Genomic DNA, 20305 nt, shown 5'->3' with positions numbered 1-20305 from the left:
TGAAAGACTGGACGTTGGCTCATGTAGTGCCACTATTTAAGAAAGGTGGTAAGGAAAAGGCAGGAAACTATAGAGCAGCGAGCCTGACATCATTAGTTGGCAAGTTGTTGGAGGGAGTCTTGAGGGACTGGATTTATGTATATTTGGAAAGACGAGATCTGATTAGGAATAGTCAACATGGCTTTGTGCGTGGGAAATAGTGTCTGACTAATTTGATAGTGTTTTTTGAAGAAGAAGCAAAGAAGTTTGAGGACAGACGGGAGGTTGTGATCTATATGGACTTCAGTAAGGCATTCAACAGGGTTCTTCATGGTAGACTAGTTAGCAAGGTTGGATCTCATGGAATACAGGGAGAACTAGCCATTTAGATACAGAACGGACATGAAGATAGAAGGCAGAGGGTGGTGATGGAGGGTTTCTTTTCATATTGGAGGCCTGTGGCCAGGGGTGTGCAACAAGGATTGGTGCTGGGTCTGCTGCTTTTCGTCATATATATGAATGACTTTGATATGAACATAGGAGATGTGGTTGGTAAGTTTGTAGATGACGCCAAAATTGGAGGTGTAGTGGACAGTGAAGTAGGTTACCTCAGAGCACAACGCGATCTTGGTCAGCTGGACCAACGGGCCGAGGAGTGATAAATGGAGTTTAATTTAGATAAATGTGAAGTGATGCATTTTGAAAGGCAAATCAGGGCAGGGCCTATACACTTAATGGTAAGGTACTGGGAGTATTGCTGAATCAAGAGACCTTGGAGTGCCAGTTCATAGTTGCTTGAAAGTAGAGTCGTAGGTAGACAGGGTAGTTAAGAAAGCTTTTGGTATGCTTGCCTTTATTGGTCACTGCATTGAGTAGTTGGGATGTCATGTGTGGCGGCACAGGACATTGGTTAGGCCACTTTTGGAATACTGTGTGCAGTTCTCATCTCCCTGCTATAGGAACAATGTTGTTAAACTTGAAATGGTTCACAAAAGGTTGAGAAGGATATAGCCAGGTTTGGAGGGTTTGAACTATAGGGAGAGACTGAATAGGCTAGGGATGTTTTCCCTGGAGTGTCGAAGGCTGAGGGATGATCTTATAGAGTTTTATAAAATCATGAGGAACATGGATAGGGTGAATAACCAATGTCTTTTCCTGGGAGTATAGGAGTCCAAAACTAGTGAGCATAGGTTTAAGGTGAGAGGGAAATAAGTTTTTAAAAGGAATCTAAGGGGCAACTTTTGCATGCAGAGTGTGGTGCGTGTGTAGAATGAGCTGCGAGAGAAGCTTGTGGATGCTGGTACAATTACAGCATTGAAAAGACATCTGGATGGGTATGTGAATAGGAAGGGTTTGGAAGGATATGGGCCAAATGCTGGCAAATAGGACTAGATTAGTTTAGGGTATCTGGTCAGCATGGACGAGCTGAAGGGTCTGTTTCCATGCTGTACAACTCTGACTGTAAGTTTTATCACATTTATCCACATTATACTGCATCTGATATGCATTTCTCCACACTCTCCAACTGTCCATATTACATTGAACTTTTACTGCATCTTTCTCTAGTTCATCCTCCCACTCAGCTTTGTGTCATCTGCCAACATAGAGATATTATGTTTAGTCCCCTCATTTAAGTCATGATTAAATATTGTGAATAGTTGGGGTCCAAACACTAATCCCTATCACATCCCACTAATCACTGCCTACTTATTGGAAAAAGACCTGTTTATTTGTTTCCTATCTGCCATCCAGTTCTCTATGTCAGTATGCTACTTTCCAACCCCATGAGCTTTAATTTTATATGCTTATCTCTCTTATATTGGACCATATCAAAAGTCTTCTGGAAGTCCAAGTAAACCACATCCAGTGGCTACCCTTTTTCAACTCTACTAGTTATATCCTCAAATAATTTCAGTAGATTTTTTTCAGCATAGTTTCCCCTCATAAATCCTTGCTGCCTTTGTTGCTATTTTCCAAGTGCTCTGCTGTTTAATCATCTATAATGGTGACTAGCATTTTGACTATTATTGATGTCAGGCTAACCAGTCTATAATTCCCTGGTTTCATCATTATCCACTTTTTTTTTAAAAGAGTGGGATTACATCAGCTACCCTCCATCCATGAGAAATGAACTGTCCCCAACTCTATAGAGTTTTCAGACATGGCTACCAATGCATCCACTATTTCAAGAGCCACTTGTTCAAGTACTCTGGGATGCAGTTTTGGGACCTAGAGATTATGAGGCTCTTAAATTCCAGTATTTCCCAAATGCCATTTTCATGTTAATACTGGTTTCCTTCCATACCTGCCTCTCACTGTATTCCCCAACATTCGTGGGTTATTCTTTGTGCTGTCCTTTGTGAAGGCAGAACCAAAATATGTTTGCCCTCTCTTTGTTCCCTATTATTCACTTCGCCTGTTTCTGATATAGACCTACATTTGTCTTGTCTGAATGTTTTCTCTTGCATTCCCATAGAAACTTTTACAATCAATTGCTATCTTTTCTGCAGCTTGTACTCTATTCACCCTTTCAATCAATCCCTTCGACGCCCTTTTGCTGAAACCTAAACTGCATCCAGTCCTCCGCCCTGCTGGTTCTTTTGGCCAATTCATATGCCCCTTCCTTTGCTGTAATACTATCCCTAAATGTTTTCATTAGCCATGGTCAGGCCAAATTTCCCATTTGATTTTCGTTTATAGACTTTTATATGATTGAATATTGTACAAATCTTTTAGCATTTAGAAAAGGACTGTCTGGAATTTGAGGAGTTGCGAATGGTCATGAGTATTGTGCAGTCATTAGTGGACATCCTGGATTTGTGATGGAGAGATGCCATTGATGAAACAGCTGAAGATTCTTGAGCTCTTGTGGAACAGTGGTAATGTCCCTACCTCTGGGCCAGAAGGTCTGGGTTCAAGTCCTGCCTGGATTCAAGTCCCACCTGCTCCAGAAGTATATCAAAAGATGTCTGAACAAATGATTAAAAATATCTACTGTGAGAAAGTTTTCTAATTATGTCCTGGAGTTGAGATGACTGACGTTCAGCAACCGCAACCATTTTCCTTTCTGCCAGGTGTGACGTAAAATGCAGGATATATAAACATTACTTATTGTAAATTTGGATTTCTAGCTTTTGAGTTAATGACTGGTGGACTCTCTTTGCCCAAAATTAATAACTAAGTTGTATGCATTTCTGGAGCCATGTTGGTTTCCTTTAAAATGGCCTCGAGCCACTGATGGTTGCTTGTTTATTTTATATTGTTTTTGTGATTTATTATGGTAAATAGTGGGGTCTCAAGATTTGTTAGAGACTTATGCAGCTTATTTTTAAATGTTTAAGGGAAACGCCTTAGAAAGGGAGACTTATGGAATTTCAGTTTTTACTTTGTGTGGAGCATCCTATGAATTCCTTGGAAAGCATAGCTGTACTGATCCATGCTCCAGAGAAGAAAAGGTTATATTGTGAACAAGATTATCTTAGAGTGGGATGTTACTGTTAGATGCCCAGGAAGAAGTGTTAGATGCCCAGGAAGAAGTGTTAGATGCCCAGGAAGAAGCTTTCGACTCCCAGGAAGATATGTTGAGATAAAACCCGACCAGTACATTTAAGCAAGTATGTGATAGCTTTGGCCCAGAGCTATCAGCAGTTCCAGTCTAAATGTTGAAATTGCAAGTGACTTAAACCTACCAAAGTTTTAGGTACATGGATTGTGATTGTGCGTTGTTTTGGCCCCTCTGGTCCCTTTTAAATATTTTCCCTCACCTTAAACCTATGCACTCTAGTTTTAGACACCTCAACCCTGTGAGAAGACTTTGACTGTTCACCTTATCCATGCTCCTCATGATTTTATAAACCTGTATAAGGTCACCCCTCAATTTCCAACAATCCAGGGAAGTACCCCCAGCCTATTCAACTTCTCCTTCTAGTTCAAACCTTTAGCCCTCGTAATATGCTTGTAAGCCTTTTCTGAACCCTTTCAAATTTCACAACACCTTTTCTATAGCAGGGATAGCAGAATTGAACACAGCATTCTAAAAGTAGTCTAACCAATGTCCTGTACAGCTACCACATAACCTCCTAACTCCTATACTCAATGCACTGACCAATTAAGGTAAGTGGATCAGATATCTTCTTCAACACCCTGCCTACATGCAACTGCACTTTCAAAGAGCTATGACACTGCACACCTAGGTCTTATTGTTTGGCAGTAGTCCCCAGGACCTGAACGTTAAATGTATAAATCCTGCCTGATTTGCCCTACCAAAATACAGCACGTCATATTTACCTCACATGTGTTTGTAAGGCAAGGACTGATTAGGCGTAATCAGCATGTCTTTGTGTATGCGAAATCGTGTCTTAGAAACTGGTTTAAGTTTTTTGAAGAAGTGACAAAGAAGATTGATGAAAGCAGAGCAGTGAATGTTTTCCAAATGGATTTCAGCAAGGTGTTTGAGGTTCTGCTTGGTAGACTGGTTAGTTAGGATAGATGACATGGAGTCCAAGGAGATCTAGCTATATGGATACAAAATTAGCTTGAAGATAGGAGACAGAAGGTGGAAGTAGAGGGTTGTGTTTTGGACTGGAGGTCTGTGACCAGTGGTGTGCAAGAATCGGTGCTTTTTTTTGTCATTTCTGTAAATTATTTGGGTGTGAACGTAAAAGAAATAATTAGTACGTCTATAGATAACACCAAAATAGGTGGTGTATTAGACACTGAAGAAGGTTACTTCAGAGTACAACATGATCTTGATTAGATGAGCCAAGGAATGGCAGATGGGGCTTCATTTAGATAAATGTGAGGTGTTGCATTTTGGTAAGGCATAGCAGAGCAATACTTAATGGTAGGGTCCTGGGGCGTGTTGCTGTGCAAAGGAACCTTGGAGCGCAGGTTCATAGTTCCTTGAAAGTGGAGTCACGGGTAGACAGGGTAGTGAAAAAGGTATTTGGTATGCTTGCTTAATTGGTCAGTGTACTAAGTATAGAAGTTGGGTTGTCATGTTGCGGATATATTGTTTAGGCCATTTTGGAATACTGCATTCAGTGCTGGTCTCCCTGCTATAGGAAAGTTGTTGTGAAACTTGATTTCAGAAAAGGTTTACAAGGACGTAGCCAGGGCTGGAGTGTTTGAACTATAGGGAAAGGCTGAATAGTCTGGGCCTGTTTTCCCTGGAGTGTCAGAGGCTGAGAGGTGACCTTATAGAGGTTTATAAAATCATTAGGGGCCTGGATAGGGTGAACAGCCAAGATCTTTTTCCCGGGATTGTGGAGTCCAAAACTAGAGGGCGTAGGTTTAAGGTGAGAGGGGAAGACATAAAAGGAAACTAAGGGGCAACATTTTCATGCAGAGGGTGGCCTGGGAATGTAATGAGCTGCCGGAGCAAGCAGTGAAGGCTGGCACAAAAACAGGAAATAAATGGCATCTGGACGGGTATATGAATAGAAAGGAAGAATGTGGGCCAAATGTTGGCAAACAGAACTAGAATAGACTATCTGGTCAGTGCGGACGAGTTTGAACAAAGGGTCTGTGTTCTGTGCTGTACAACTTCAGAACTGTGTGTTCCTAAATTGAGTAGGATCACTCATAAGCTGGTATCCAGGAGAGTTCACACCCTGGAAAGTCCACATGCATCTGGTTCAGCACAGCAAAATTGCCTAACAACATCTAAATTGGAACCAATCAAAATAAACATCTGGTTTAGTGATCACCTCATTCCGATGCAGGTTGATGCTGACGCGGTTGACATCAGTGGAGAGAGCAGAACCAGTTTTAACAAATTCACTCTGGACTCCAACCCTTAAGTTTGCGTAAGACCTCATCTTGACTGAGAACTTGCAGTGGGGAACCTATATACATTAAGGGTACAACTTCAGGTTGGGCTTTGTATGAAAAGCAGCTAGTTTAGTTAGCAGTGACTGTAGTAAAAGACTCGGGCCCACACAATTGGTTGAACTAAAGTGATTGTCTTGAGCAAAGGCCACAACCAGAAACTGGCTAAACTTCATCAGGCTTCGCCAGAGGTGACCAAAATGACGATGTTTGTGAGAAGTTATGTCTGGTGGCCAAGATTGGATGCAGACATAACCGTGTTGGTGGATACCAACATAGACAAAATTTACCACCAGCAGCTCCCCATCATTTGTGGGAATATCCAGGTAAACCCTGGTTTTGGTTCATGCGCTCAACATTCATAGTCATTGTGACCATAAGACATAGGAGTGGAAGTAAGGCCATTCGGCCCATTGAGTCCACTCCTTCATTTAATCATAGCTGATCAGCATTTCAACTCCACTTCCCTGCACTCTCCCCTAGCCCTTGATTCCTTGTGAGATCAAGAATTTATCAGTCTCTGCCTTGAAGACATTTTAATGTCCCTGCTTCCACTGCGCTCCGTGCCAATGAATTCCACAGCCCCACCACTCTCTGGCTGAAGAAATGTCTCCTCATTTCCATTTTAAATTTACCCCCTCTAATTCTAAGGCTGTGCCCACGGGTTCTAGTCTCCCTGCCTAACGGAAACAACTTCCCAAAATCCACCCTTTCTAAGCCATACATTATCTTGTAAGTTTCTATTAGATCTCCCCTCAACCTTCTAAACGCTAATGAATACAATCCCAGGATCCTCAGCCATTCATCATACATTAAACCTACCATTCCAAGGATCATCCGTGTGAATCTCTGCTGGACACGCTCCAGCGCCAGTATGTCCTTCCTGAGGTGTGGGGCCCAAAATTGGACACAGTATTCTAAATGGGGCCTAACTAGAGCTTTATAAAGTCTCAGAAGCACATCGCTGCTTTTATGTTCCAACCCTTTTGAGATAAATGACAATATTACATTCGCTTTCTTAATCACGGACTCTACCTGCAAGTTAACCTTTACAGAATCCTGGACGAACACTCCCAGATCCCTTTGTACTTCTGCTTTACGAATTTTCTCACCGTATAGAAAATAGTCCATGCCTGTGTTCTTTTTTCCAAAGTGCAATACCTCACATTTGCGCCTATTGAATTTCATCAACCATTACCTGGATCACTCTCTTAAACTGTGAATCCCAAATTGTGGATGCCAACTCAAAATGTTTAGACATGCATAGAGTTCATTTGTCAAACACGGTGATGATAATAGAAAAGCTGCAAGTGCCTTTGCAATACATGGGCTCCCAGAAGTGTGATCACAGATAATGGGACATCATTTACCAGAGAATTTGAGTATTCCTAAAGTCAAATGGCATTCGGCGTATGAGGGCAGCTCCGTACAATCCATCGTCCAAAGGTCTGGTGAAAAGAGCAGTCCAAACTTCAAAGGCAGGCTTAAAGAAACTATCCACAGCTTCATTTTGATACCAAGTTGACTCCATTCCTATTTGATTTTTGGGCCACCCCTCATGCAATTACAGGGGTAGCTCCAGCAGCATTGAGACTGCATACTGGGTTAAATTTGATCTCCCTGGACCTGGATAAGAGGGTGAGGATGAGATTAGATTCCCTACAGTGTGGAAACAGGCCCTTCGGCCCAACAAGTCCATACTGCCCCTTGAAGTATCCCACCCAGACCTGTCCCCCTGTCGCCCCCACACCCTGAACACTATGGGCAATTTAGCATGGCCAATCCATCTAGCCTGCACATCTTTGGACTGTGGGAGGAAACCGGAGCACCCGGAGGAAACCCACGCAGACACAGGGAGAATGTGCAAACTCCACACAAACAGTTGCTCGAGGTTGGCATTAAACTCGGATCCCTGATGCTGTGAGGCTGCAGTGCTAACCGCTGAGCCACCATGCCGTCCATCAAACACCGTGAAACAGCATCAGGATCACCAATGCTGGACACAGCTCCTCAATGTGAAAGAGACAGTTTACTTCAGGGAACACAGTTTGGTCCTGAAACTATGGAAATGGCCCTATATGAGTAAGAGGCATGGTTGATGCAAGGTCAGGTCCCTTGACATAAATGTTTGTGTAGACGATACTAATTGATTGCAACAAGACATTAGACCAGCAGAATGAGCAGACACGTGGCAAATAGAATTTAATGATGAGAATGTGAGGCGATGCATGGTCCTCAAAAGTGTGAAGACCCAGTGGGAGATTGGGGCCCACATACATGCATCCTTGAACATGAAAGGATTTATTGCAAGAGTAATGAGAAAAGCATATGAGAACTTGGACTTCATTATTAGAAGTACTGAGAATGCAAAAACAAGAAAGCTTTGTAAACCTTTATAAAGTCCACAACTAGCAATGGATTTTAACACTGGTTACTGCATTTTAGAAAAGTTGTGAAAATTTGTTCAGACCTTGCGGAATATAATTGCTAAAATGGTTCCTGCAGTGAGGGATTTAGATACAGTTTCAAATTGGCAAAGCTGGTTTTGCTTGTCTAGGAAGGGAAGGTGATGAAGGAGATTTGATAGAGCTACACAAAATTTTGCCATTTTCGGCTATGATAGACTACTCCATTACTTGATGAGTATGAAATTAGGAGGGACACTTTTACGATTTTGCACAAGTTGTAGAAGGATGCGAGGAGGAACTTGTTTATGCATCGAGTTGCAATGTCCTAAAACCTGTGCCTGCAAGAATCACGAGTTGAGTCCAGTTAATTATTTCAAAAGGATGTTAGCTGGATATTCATGGGCGGCAATGGCCGAGTGGTATTATCACTGGACTGATAATCCAGAGACTGAAGTAACATTCTGGCAACCTTAGGCTCAAATCCTGCCATAGTTGATGGTGCGATTGGAATTCAGTAAAAATCTGGAATTAACTTGGAGTCTAATGATGACTTTGAATCCCATTGTTGATTATCGGGAAAAATACATCTGATTCACTATTGTCCTTTAGGGAAGGAAACTGCCAGGTCTGGCTTATATCTGACTCCAGACCCACACCAATCTGGTTGACTCCTAACTAGCCATTTAGGAATGGGCATTAAATGCTGGCCTAGTCAACAATGCCTTCATCCCATGAATAAAGAAAAAAAATGGAAGAGATTAAGTTTGCAGGATTAAGCAGCTAAGCAGAATTTTGCATAGACTGAATGGGCTGATGGCATTGTTGGTGCTGTAGTAACTCTGACAATTTTCCAGGACTACTTGAACGTTGCTGACTATCCTTGCTGAATGCTCAAGGAAACAGTTTTGATAGATAGATGAATGTACTGTGATACAACTGATGGTGGACTGAATTTTTCTGTTTTAATTCATGCATTCCAGGTCTACTTTAGAGAATTTAGTTTTGTTCATTTTGGGTAAAAGAAGGAAAGGTTGTGCTGTCTCGTTGCTAAGTTTAATGTCAGGAGTAAAATTTCAGTTTTGTTAAGATATTGAAGCTTGCATCACATTTGAATTTTTAGCTAAACTTTTTAACACTTCTAAATGTATGTAAAATTTAGAATTATGTTGTGTGCAATTATGGTGCAACAAGCATAATATTATTTAAAAAAATACAGTTCTTGTCTCTATTTTTTATCCTTGCCCTATGTACAGCTTCCTGCAGATTTCACCAAGTTACATCTCACAGATAACCTCCATCCACAGGTGACTCACGTCTCCTCCAGCCAGTCAGGATGTAGCATCACCAGTGACTCTGGCAGCAGCAGCTTATCTGACCTTTACCAGGTAAGTGTTTTTTTTATTATTAGAATGCATGGTGCAATTAATTTAGGAAGGAACATTTCCCTAAATCTTAGCATGTTTTAAACCTTGAAATAGCAGTAATGCGACCATGTGTCTGTGTAGAGATGATTTGATTTGATTTGATTTGATTTATTGTTGTCATATATACTGAGATAGAGTGAAAAATGGTGCTTTGCTTGCTCTACAGGCAGATTGTACCATACAAAGTGCATCAGGTAGCAGAATAGTGTTATAGCCGCAGAGAGAGATATCAACATTACTATTTGAGAGGCCCATTTAGAAGTCTTAATAGCAGTGGGAAAGAAGCCGTTTTTGAATCTGTTCATATGTGTATTCAAACTTTTATGTCTTCTGCCAATTATGTTGATTGCTATCCTGAGGTAATGGGAAGAATAGATGGGGTCAGTGAATTGAAGGCAGCTTTGCATGATGGACTGGGCTGTGGCTGCAACTCCTTGCAGTTTCTTGCAGTGTTGGGAAGAGCAGTTGCCATAACCATGCTGTGATGCAGTCAGATAGGATTCTTTCTATGGTGCATCTATAAAAATTGGTAAGACATTTGTGGACATTGATCTTGTTTAGGGCTGAGAAGAATGATTAAACTGACTGAGAACCACATAATTCTACCTGGTCTAATTTTTACTCATTCATGGATGTGAATATTGTTAGATGAACTTGTATTTATTGTCCATTCCTAATTTCCCTTGCAATGCCACCACATTGAAGCACTGCATTCTGAGAGGTATGGGTGCGTCCATAGGGCTAAGAATGGAGTTCCAGGATTTTGTTGCTGCACTAGTTAAGGAATGATGATATATTTCCAGATCAGAATGGTGTGACTGGAAATAAACATAGAGGTGACAATGTTCCCACCTACCCTAATGATAGGGGTCACAAGTCTGGGAGATAAGTTAACCAGTTATTGCTCTCTGAATGTAGATTAAATGCATTGCAGCCACTGTAAACTTGTGGTGGTGGAAATGAATGACAAAGGTAGTGATTTGGTTACGAATGAAGTGGGCTGCTATGTCTTGGGAACGATGTTGACTGCCTTAAATGTTTTGGACCTACGCTTATCCCAAATGAGTGGAATGTTCCTTCACGCTCTTAATTTGTGTCTTTGAAATGGTGGACATGCTTTATGGAGTCCGGAATTGGGTTAATTACTGCAGAATAGCCCTCCTCTGACCTTCATGTGGCTGCTCCAGTCATGTTTGCTGTCAGTGATAACCTTCAAAGATGTTGATGGTGCAAGTTCTAGTGATGGTAATATCATTGATTATCAAGAGGGTTTAGATTTTCCTCATGCTGGAAATGGTCATTGCCTATCATTTATCCAGGTGCAAATGTTGCTGATTCTTTATCAACCCAAACCAAAATGTTATCCAGGCTGTGCTTCATACAAGCTTAAATAATTCTGTATTAAAGGTGTTGCAAGTGGAATTAAACTGTGCAATAATCAGTGAATACCTCGCTGCTGACAGAATAATAGAAGCAAAGTCATAGAAGCAGTCGTAGAGGGGCTCGGGACACCGCCCCGAGGAACCCCCCACAGCAGTTTCCTATCGCTAAGATAATTGCCACTGCAAGCCCCACCATCATCTCTTTGTGATGGATATGATTATCCACTGGAGATTTCTCCACTTATCCCCATTGCACTGTCTTACTGGGGTTCATCGTTGCCATATATGTTCAAATGGTGACGGTCTCAACTTACCTATTGAATTCAGCTCTTTGATCCATGTTTGGAACAAAACTAAATGGGTTTTTGGGGCTGTTTCTAGCAATTCCAAAATTAAGATGCAGTGAACAGGTGACTGCTGAGTCAATATTGCTTAATAGTACTGTCAGTGAGACGTTCAACTATTTTGCCAGTGATTGAAAGTCAACTAATGGAGTGTTAATTAGCTAGATTCCTTGCTTTGTTTGATTACTCATTTTTAGATAGGATGTACTTGGACTAGTTTCCACATTGTCAGGTGGATGCCAATTTTCTAATCGTACTAGAACAGGTTGGCTAGGAGTGCATGTCGTCCTGCTGCACAAGTCTTCAGCAACATAGCCAGGATGTTGTTAGGATCCGTCTTTCCAGTGTGCTCATCTGCTCGCATGGAGTCAATCAAATTAACTGCAGTCTGCTATTTCTGATGGTGAGGTCCGGGAAAGGAGGCTGAGGTGCATTATGGATGATTGCAAACGTTTCAGTCTTGTTTTTTGCACTGACATCTTAGAATGTTTTCACATTTTAGTAAGTGTTGCTGCAGTAGAATAAACATTATTATAGACCCTGGAAACTAAAATTAAAAGCTGAATGTTTAACAGCTCAATGCACTCCTATAATAAATCATTGAAGTTCGTGTATGTTTAAACACCATAGATTGTTTCTGTTGGCATCATCGCATTCTTTAACATTAGTGCTAAATGCATTTCCCTTTGCATGGCTCTTGAGAAAGAACTCAATGTCAAAACACTTTATCTTGTCTGTATTAAGTAGAAGCTTTTCTTAAAAGCAGAATACAGTGCATGTCAGAAATCTGAAATAAAAACAAAAATACTGGAAAAATACTTAACATTCAATAATATCTGTGGAGGGAGAAACCAAGTTGACGTTTCAAGTCCATTATGACTCCTCTTGAACTCTCAGTCGAAAAACTGAAAATCATATTAGACTTGAGACATTACTCTGTTTTCCGTCTGCAGATGCTGACAGACCCCCTGATTTTCTCCAGCATTTTCTGTTTTTATTGTTATGTTCTTATTGTCACTTCTGTTATTTTAACCAAAGCTTTCCATTGTTATGGTGCAGGAGTACAGATGCCCTATTAGTATCCTCTTCTGTTGTTTCCGGTATCAGATATTAACTGCACTCTGATAAGATATACTGACAGTTAAGTACAATACAAAGACTTTGTTGTAATGTGGCAGCAATGTGTCTTCATGCCAATTTCAGGAGGGGAAGACCAACATGAAACAGTAGTGTTTTTTCCAGAGAAGAGGTTTTCCAGGGTAACTCCATTCTCACATGAAAGCCCTGTTCTGTTTATATACAATTGTATGGGTTTTACTTTGAACTTTAGTTTGTTTTAGTTACACCCTGTGTGTAATGAAGTGGTATAACTATCTCAACCAAATGCAGGTTCATATCACAAATGTGATGAAGATTGTGTGATAGTGCTGATGTCACTGGGGGCAAGAGTTTAACTCCCACCATGATAGGTGGTGAAACTTAACTTCCAGTTTCATATTTATTAATTGAATTTAATGTCAGCAGCGGTGACTATTTGAACTGCTATTGATAGCTGTAAAATTCCATCTAGTTGGCTAATTTCCTTTAGGGAAGGCAATCTGCTATACATATCTGGATTGGCCTATCTATGATTTTTTGACCAACCTCAGCATTGTTTCAATAATAATAATAATCTAATATATTTTGCCTCTTAATTGCCTTCAGACGTGACCAAGCAAGCCAGTCTGTTAAATGGCAACAAGGATGGGCTGTTGCCCTAGGAAGTGATGCCCTCATCCCATAATAACGAAAGAAAGCTCGGACAATGGGAAGTGCTGATTTGCTTATAATACCTATGTGTACATATTTGGGATCTGTATATTGTTTGTCCTTGATGGATGAATTTATACTCTATTTCAAACTTATTCTCCTTTCTCAGTTGTTTCTGCCTGTTTCTTAACTCTTGATAACACGGTGTGAACCTGGATGAACACGGCAGGCTGAGCGGGAAAGCTTGACGTTTCGGGTCGGGAGCCTTCTTCAGAAAATTTTCCGAAGAAGGGTCCCAACCCAAAATGTCAAGCTTTCCTGCTCCTCTGATGCTGCTTGGCCTGCTGTGTTCATCCAGCTTCACACCGTGTTATCTCCGATTCTCCAGCATTGGCAGTTCCTACTATCTCTTAGGATAATCTGTTTTATCATTTACCATACCATTCCTAGTTTACATTTGGTATTTGTTGTCCAAGATTAAAATTGCAAGTATTCGGATGTTGATGGTTAAGACAGCATTTTTTGTCCATTGTTGTCCCCTTCCCATGTCATAAGGTTAGAAGTGGGGAAATGTGATTATACAGTATTCACTTCCACTCTCAACCATTTCAAATAACAACATGGTCCATTCCTGAATCAGCTGATGCCTGACCAATATTCACGGGTGGATGTACATTGCCATTTATTTATTGTGACTGGATCAAAATCCAGGACATCCTTCCCAAACAGCACAGTGGATGTACCTACAAAAGTATGAAGGCTTCAGCTTTGTTGACAAGCCTAATTATGTGGCATTTTATTGAAAGCTAGAAACTCTACATTTATTACACAACTACATTGCCCTCATCAAACCTCTCTTTTCTGGTCATTCAGGGAATGTTAGCCTCATTGGCTAAACGAACATTTAGTGTCTATCCCTAGTTCCCCTTGAGAAGCCAGTGATGAGCTGCCTTCTTGAACCATTGCACTCCATTTGGTGTATGTACGCACAGAGTGCTGTTAGGCAGAGATTTCAGGATTTTGACCCAGCAGTAGTGAAGGAATGGTAATATATTTCCAAATCAGGATAGTGGGTGATTTTCAAGTGATGCTGTTCTTTTGTGTCTGTTGCCCTTGTCCTTCTACATGGTGGTGGGCATGAGTTTGTAAGATGCTGTCTAGGGAGCCGTGAACTTCTGCACTGCATTTTGTGGATGGTACACAGTGCTATTGCTGTATTATGGCATGAAGGGGAGTGAATGTTTGTAGATGCCATTGAATATCAAGGGGAGATGGCCACATTCTGTTTTCTTGGAGAATTGTGCAACATGAGTATTACTTGCCATTTGCTCGCCCAAGCCTGGATATTGTGCAGGTCTTGCTGCATTTGACTACCTCGATATCTGAAGAATCACAAATGGTGCTGAGCATTGTGCAGTCATCAGCAAACATTAGAACTTCATGACGGAGGAAGGTCACTAATGAAGCAGCTGAAGATGCCTGGGCTTGAACACTTAATGAAGTTAATCAGACAATTTTCTTTTAACAAATGCATTTTAGCATTCCTTTGTTAATCCACAATTGATAATTGAGCCATGATTATCATTCTTAAATTATTTGCTATCACCAAAGCTAAAGGGTCTGGCCAGTAGTTCCAGGGTTCAGTCAAGATTTGTAGTTCTGCAGTTACTCATAATAACTCCTTATCTCAGGAATTTGATGACTATTGACTGATACTTTCTCAGTTTTCATCCTACCATCCTTCAGCATCCTCAGATGATTCCCATCCAGTCCAGTTGACTTGGCAGTTTGGTTTGTGTGAGGAATGAACCGTAGAGGAAGTGGTAGAAGCAAGTATAATTACATTTTAAAAAAAAATTGAAGGGTGCATGAATAGGAAAGGTGTAGAAGGACCTGATCAAATGCAAGCAAATGGGACTAGTTTAGTTTGGGAAGCTTGGTTCACGTGGACAAGTTGGACTGAATGGTCTGTTTCCATGTTGTACGACTCGTAATTACATTATGTAAGCACTCCAAGTGATTTCAAGAAATAGCTGATACTGCAAAGACAATGCATGGGCATTGACAGCATTCTGGCTGTAGTGCTGAAGGCTTATACCCAGAAGTAGCCATGTCCTCACCAAGTTGTTTCAGTACAGCAACAACACTTACAGCACATGGGCTTAGCATTGGCCAGAAACAGAACTGGACCAGTCAAACTTCTCTGACTACGAGAGAAAGTCAGAGTGTAGGAATTCCATGGAGTATAGCTTGACTTGAGTTTCCCCAAAGTCTGATCGCCATCAATAAGACGGGAGTCAAAAATGTCGTGGAATACTGTCCAGTTGCCTGAATTATTGCTGCTTCAACAATACTGTGGTGAAGTCAGCTCACTTGATTGGCACCCGATCGTAAAGGCTACATCATTTCATTTTACTTCATTTTTGATCGTGGACGGACTTGGGAGCAGATTGGTTTTACAACAAAGGGCTGAGAAAGGAATTGTTACCTTTTTTTGAAAAGCAGGTTACTGAATCTCATTCTAAAATGTGCTTACACTGTTACTTTGTGAGCGGTGGGGGAGGGTATTAAGAGGAGTCAGCCTGATACCGGATTGTGTACTCAAAATGAGAATCGGCTGGGTTGTGGATGTCAAAAGTCAGTATGACACCATCTCTGGGTACCTGAACGACTTGTGCGTGCAAACGATGCATTGAGAAGTCTTGTCTGTCCACAGTAAACATACCTGAACTCTGAAGAGAGCCAGTTACTTTCTCCCACTGATTGCTGTAAGCTGTGGCTTTTACCAGTAACTAAGAGACTTTACAGTTTGTGTACTAATCACCTGTGCCTCCTTTGAAGAAATGGAAAACACCTGGAGAAAAGTGCTTCAAGAGTAGAAAGTCCTGAAAAGCAAAAGGATCATCTCAGCAAACCCTGTGAACTGGTGCTATTGAACTGTAGTTCCCAGTTTTTCTCCCACTACCAGTAAACTCATTTTTATTTTGTTTGCTTGTGTATGTAGGGGAATTTTGGAAGATGAGAGTTTTTAACCTGGATAACTTTATGTTGGTAGTTTATAGCCATTTATTTGTGATTTAACATTTACTCATTTGTAACAAATGCTCATTTTTATTAAGTATAGGAACTTGGCCAGAGTTTTCTGTCAATCTGATTCTATCCATTAAACAAATTTGAGACTTTGTGCATTTTGATAATATTTTTAACTTTAGTGATGATTTCAGGAAAAGCAGAACTTGATTTTCAGTGCACAACCCCAGTGGGGGGAATGGAACCGTTGTGTGGGAACATGGTCAGGAGAAAGGAGTGGAGACACTTCACAGAAACTGCGTGAATAAGAACTTCTAGGCCCTGTGTTTGTTAGACTGTCCAGGCTAGGCCTTTTTATTTGATCCACAAGATTGCGGCGGAGTAGGACACTTCAACTGGAGCTTGTCCTCTCCATCTATTCATTTTTTTTTTCTTTTTGTTTTTCTTCTTCATTTGTCTCGTTTTTTTTCTCCTCTTCTCTCTTCTTGACCTTGGGCTTCTCGGCCGCAGAAACCCCAGCCTCAGCACAGACTGGACGAGGTGGCCTTTCAGCAAAGCATGGCGATTTCTTGGTCTGATTTGGCATTCTTCCAGCAGCCGAACTTGGTCGTCTTTCGGCCTGGCATGGTCTCGAGGTAATAACAGAGCAATCTCTTGGCCTTGTGAATCCTGAGGTGAAGCTAGTCTGGATCAAGGCCCTGTATGGACAGGAGGCTAGATGTCAACATAGACTGGGTTGGAAGAAAGTTTCTGTGTGCATTTTTTCTCCATTTTATAACTTATTCATAAATCTGCAATGCTGGATTTTTTTAAACTTCTCTATATTCCCAAGAAGTACCTAGGAAATTGTACCTGAGATGGTACCGTAAGTAGTGACTTGCAAACTTTTCACTGTATTCATTAAAGATAATTCTAATTCTGATACAGCCTACCAGGCCTCCGTGTCGGTCGGCTACAAGATGTACTGCAGCAATGCACCACCTTCAAAACCTATGACCTCTAATGTCTGGAAGAGTGTGAGGGCATTAGATGCATGGGAATGCCACTACCAGCATGTTCTCCTTGAAGACACCCTTGACCCTAACTTAAAGCTGCATCACTGCTCCTTCCGTATTGCAGGATCAAGATCCTGGAATTACCTTCTCAACAGCAATATGATGTCCGTGCACCAAAGCTTGCAACAATTTAAGAAGGCTGTTCACCACTGCCCTCTCAAGGATAGTTAGGAAAGGGTGATATACAGCTTAGCCAATAATGCCGTCATCACATGAATAACTAAAGAAATGAGAAGCATGAATTGCATTTTAAGTATGATAAAGAAACCACTTCTTTTTTGTTCTTCCCATGCAGTTTGGACATCCCTGTTTCGGTCAGCATTTTTTTTGGCCCTCATTGTCCAGCGTGCGGTTAAGAGTCAACTGTATTGCTGTGAGACTGGTGTCATGTGTAGTATGGAGGCATCTGCAAATCGAGCAGTCGCTTTTGTTGTGAGGAAAGTGAGAATAAATTGAAGTAAATATTTGGGATATGAACGTCATGTTATTTATGTGTTTAATTGAGTTATTAGCTTTATTGAGATGTAATAATGCACTGTAGAAATTTCTGTTGGTGGCTGATGGATTTCCAGAATGTGGCAAGCTTGAATAAATCATGAAACTGAATTCTTGATGGCTTACTCCATTGATGTAAGGATAGTGTTCTTGCATTATTAATAATATAAAGCTTTAGTCACTATGTCAGTGACCCTGCAGCATTATATCCAACTAGGACAGGCAGTAGATGATGTGAACTACACAGGAATTCATTTTTAAAGTGTCTAAGGTTGCCAGGATGTCAGAAGTGTTGAAAATTCAAATGGATTGGTAGTATAAAACTTGAATATGGCTGAAAGAAAGACACGTTACTAGGCTTTTGATTATGTACTCATTCAGACAAAAACAAGAATATTAAATTTCCTGCAATCACGACAATTAATTTATGCAATATTGTTTTATAGTAGTGAGTACAAGATGTCTGCGTGTGACTGATTGATACAATTCTCCCAGCAAACTGTTAAAATTTTAAGAAAAGTAAAAACAAGTTCTTATAATGTTGACGGAAGTATCATTACTTCCGTCAATGTGGGATTTGAAGCCATGTCCCTGGAATTAAGCATCCCATTGTGTGCATTGTGCTAGCATTACTCACCTGTGCTTGTCCAGCCTGTTCACTTGCTAGATATATGCAGACTTGAATAAAACAGAAAAAGTGACACTGTGTCTAAAGACAAATTCACAAGCTGGCGCTCTCTCATGCTGCAAAATCGCTATAACTCCTGTCGCTACTAACCAGAAAGAAGTAAGGAAACCTGGGAAATGTGCCAGTGGCCAAGCAGACAAAAAGTATATGGATCTGTACAGTTTTCGCCAGGTGGCTAGAGTGTTCGTGTTTAATTTAAATTTTGTTGACACTGGAAATAGAAAACTGTTGATGAAATCCTTGAAATGTTCATTCAAATCACTTCAAAAATCGCGAATCCTGTTGGAGTTGCACATTATTGGTTAAGCTTGCTTTGTTATAAGTTGAGAATGTTATTCCAGTCTGACAAACAGATCACAAGAACTGCTGTCCTCTTCATACCAATGATGGTAGGGTTTCCAATGTTCATGTCACTGAGGTTACACAACAGTTTAGTAGAAAGCTAGTAAATGGTATCAAAGAAAATAAGTGAGTTCAGCAGGCTATATTTGGCATGCATTTTTTATAATAAGTACTTTAATTTATTTCTAATCTAACTTTCAATGCTTGGCGTTTTTATGATCTTGGAGTTTTCTGTGAAGATATCTAGATGAAGAGTATATATAAAATGAGAGCCCAGGAAGACCTGTTTTATATTTCCTGGAGATTATTTTAAAATGATCTAATTGTGACGAAAAGCCAGGAGACCTAGATTTAGGCCCCACCTGCTTCAAGCTGAACAGGTTGATTTTAAAATAATAAATAATTTTAAAAATCAATAGATTGATAGCAGATGGCAGCTTCTTTTGTATGAGAATCCAGGTACAGAATCTCAAATGTGTGCAAAAATTTAGTTGAATTTAGGCAAAGCGCCACAATCCAGGTTTTGAGAATTTGGAAGACACAACTACAAAATGCCATCAATGGAAAATCAATCCAGCTGGTTGAAAGGATTAAATACTTGCAGAGTAATGGCATTTATGGATATAGAGAAAGGACAAAATTTTGGATTTTTAAAAAATATCATATTCATCAAATCCAGTACTTTTCTGCTCATGTGTTGCTATTATTGCTAATGGTGATCATGTTTGCCTTTTATCTTAAAGGCTACTGAGAGTGAAGCTGGGGATATGGACCTAAGTGGCCTGCCCGAAACTGCAGTAGACTCTGAAGATGATGATGATGAGGAGGACATTGAGAGAGCATCAGATCCACTGATGAGCAGGGACATTGTGAGAGACTGTCTGGAGAAAGATCCCATAGATAGAACAGATGATGATATTGGTAAGTTGGGCAACAAGATCTAAAGTTGGAAAATAACAGTTACATTTTTGACGGTAATTTGAGGCTATATCTCAATTTTTGCTGTGAAAGTAAAATCCTGAATATAGCATTACATTTCAGATCACAGAAGGCAGCATTCAGTTCATTGCACTTATGCTGAGCCTCTGAAGAGTTATGCATTTAGTTTCACTTTCTCTGTCCTCCTTTAAGTTAAAAAGCAGGAACTCCAAGATTGTAATCTCAGTGCCTGTGCCATGTGCTAGTGAGGCTAGAAATAGAAGGAAATTACAGCTCAACACTGGCTAAACAGATGGTGTAGGAGGGAGGGTTTCGGATACCTGGGCCGTTGGGCCCTCTTCCAGGACAGGTGGGACCTGTACAAGAAGAGTGTGTTGCATCTAAACTGGAAAGGCACAAAAATTCTGGCTGGGAGGTTTGTTGGTGTCATTCAGTGTTTAAACTAGCTTGGCAGGGGAGTGGGAACCAATGCAAAGGTGAATGGACTGGAAGAGAACTAGAGAATAGGGGCCAGTAAGACTCAGAGGAAGAGCAGGCAGGGTGTGTTTGCTGATCCAAGCAGATCTGGTGTACTGAAGTGCATCAGTTTCAATGCAAGAAGTGTAATAGGTAAGGCAGATGAACTTAGAGCTTGGATTAAA

General features: G+C 40.7%; 1 protein-coding gene across 16 annotated transcripts in view; it reads left to right on the top strand.

The window, feature by feature from the left end:
• The window catches only part of rapgef2b (Rap guanine nucleotide exchange factor 2b), a 387135-nt gene that overhangs the window by 253926 nt on the left and 112904 nt on the right, over positions 1–20305 (top strand). For 12 of the 16 annotated variants that reach the window (XM_048527135.2, XM_048527035.2, XM_048527046.1 and 9 more), the window contains 2 exons: positions 9470–9601; positions 19469–19646. In XM_048527135.2, the coding sequence (XP_048383092.1) occupies positions 9470–9601; positions 19469–19646 (310 nt within the window). Of the gene's footprint in view, positions 1–9469; positions 9602–16661; positions 16781–19468; positions 19647–20305 lie in introns of those variants that run through there. The other 4 variants (XM_059644742.1, XM_059644761.1, XM_059644762.1 and 1 more) reach the window with 2 other exon arrangements.

This window comes from Stegostoma tigrinum, chromosome 1 (genome assembly GCF_030684315.1).
Source record: "Stegostoma tigrinum isolate sSteTig4 chromosome 1, sSteTig4.hap1, whole genome shotgun sequence".
NCBI lineage: Eukaryota > Metazoa > Chordata > Chondrichthyes > Orectolobiformes > Stegostomatidae > Stegostoma > Stegostoma tigrinum.
The sequence above is the reverse complement of the archived record's forward strand: the minus strand, read 5'-3'. Positions and strand labels throughout refer to the sequence as shown.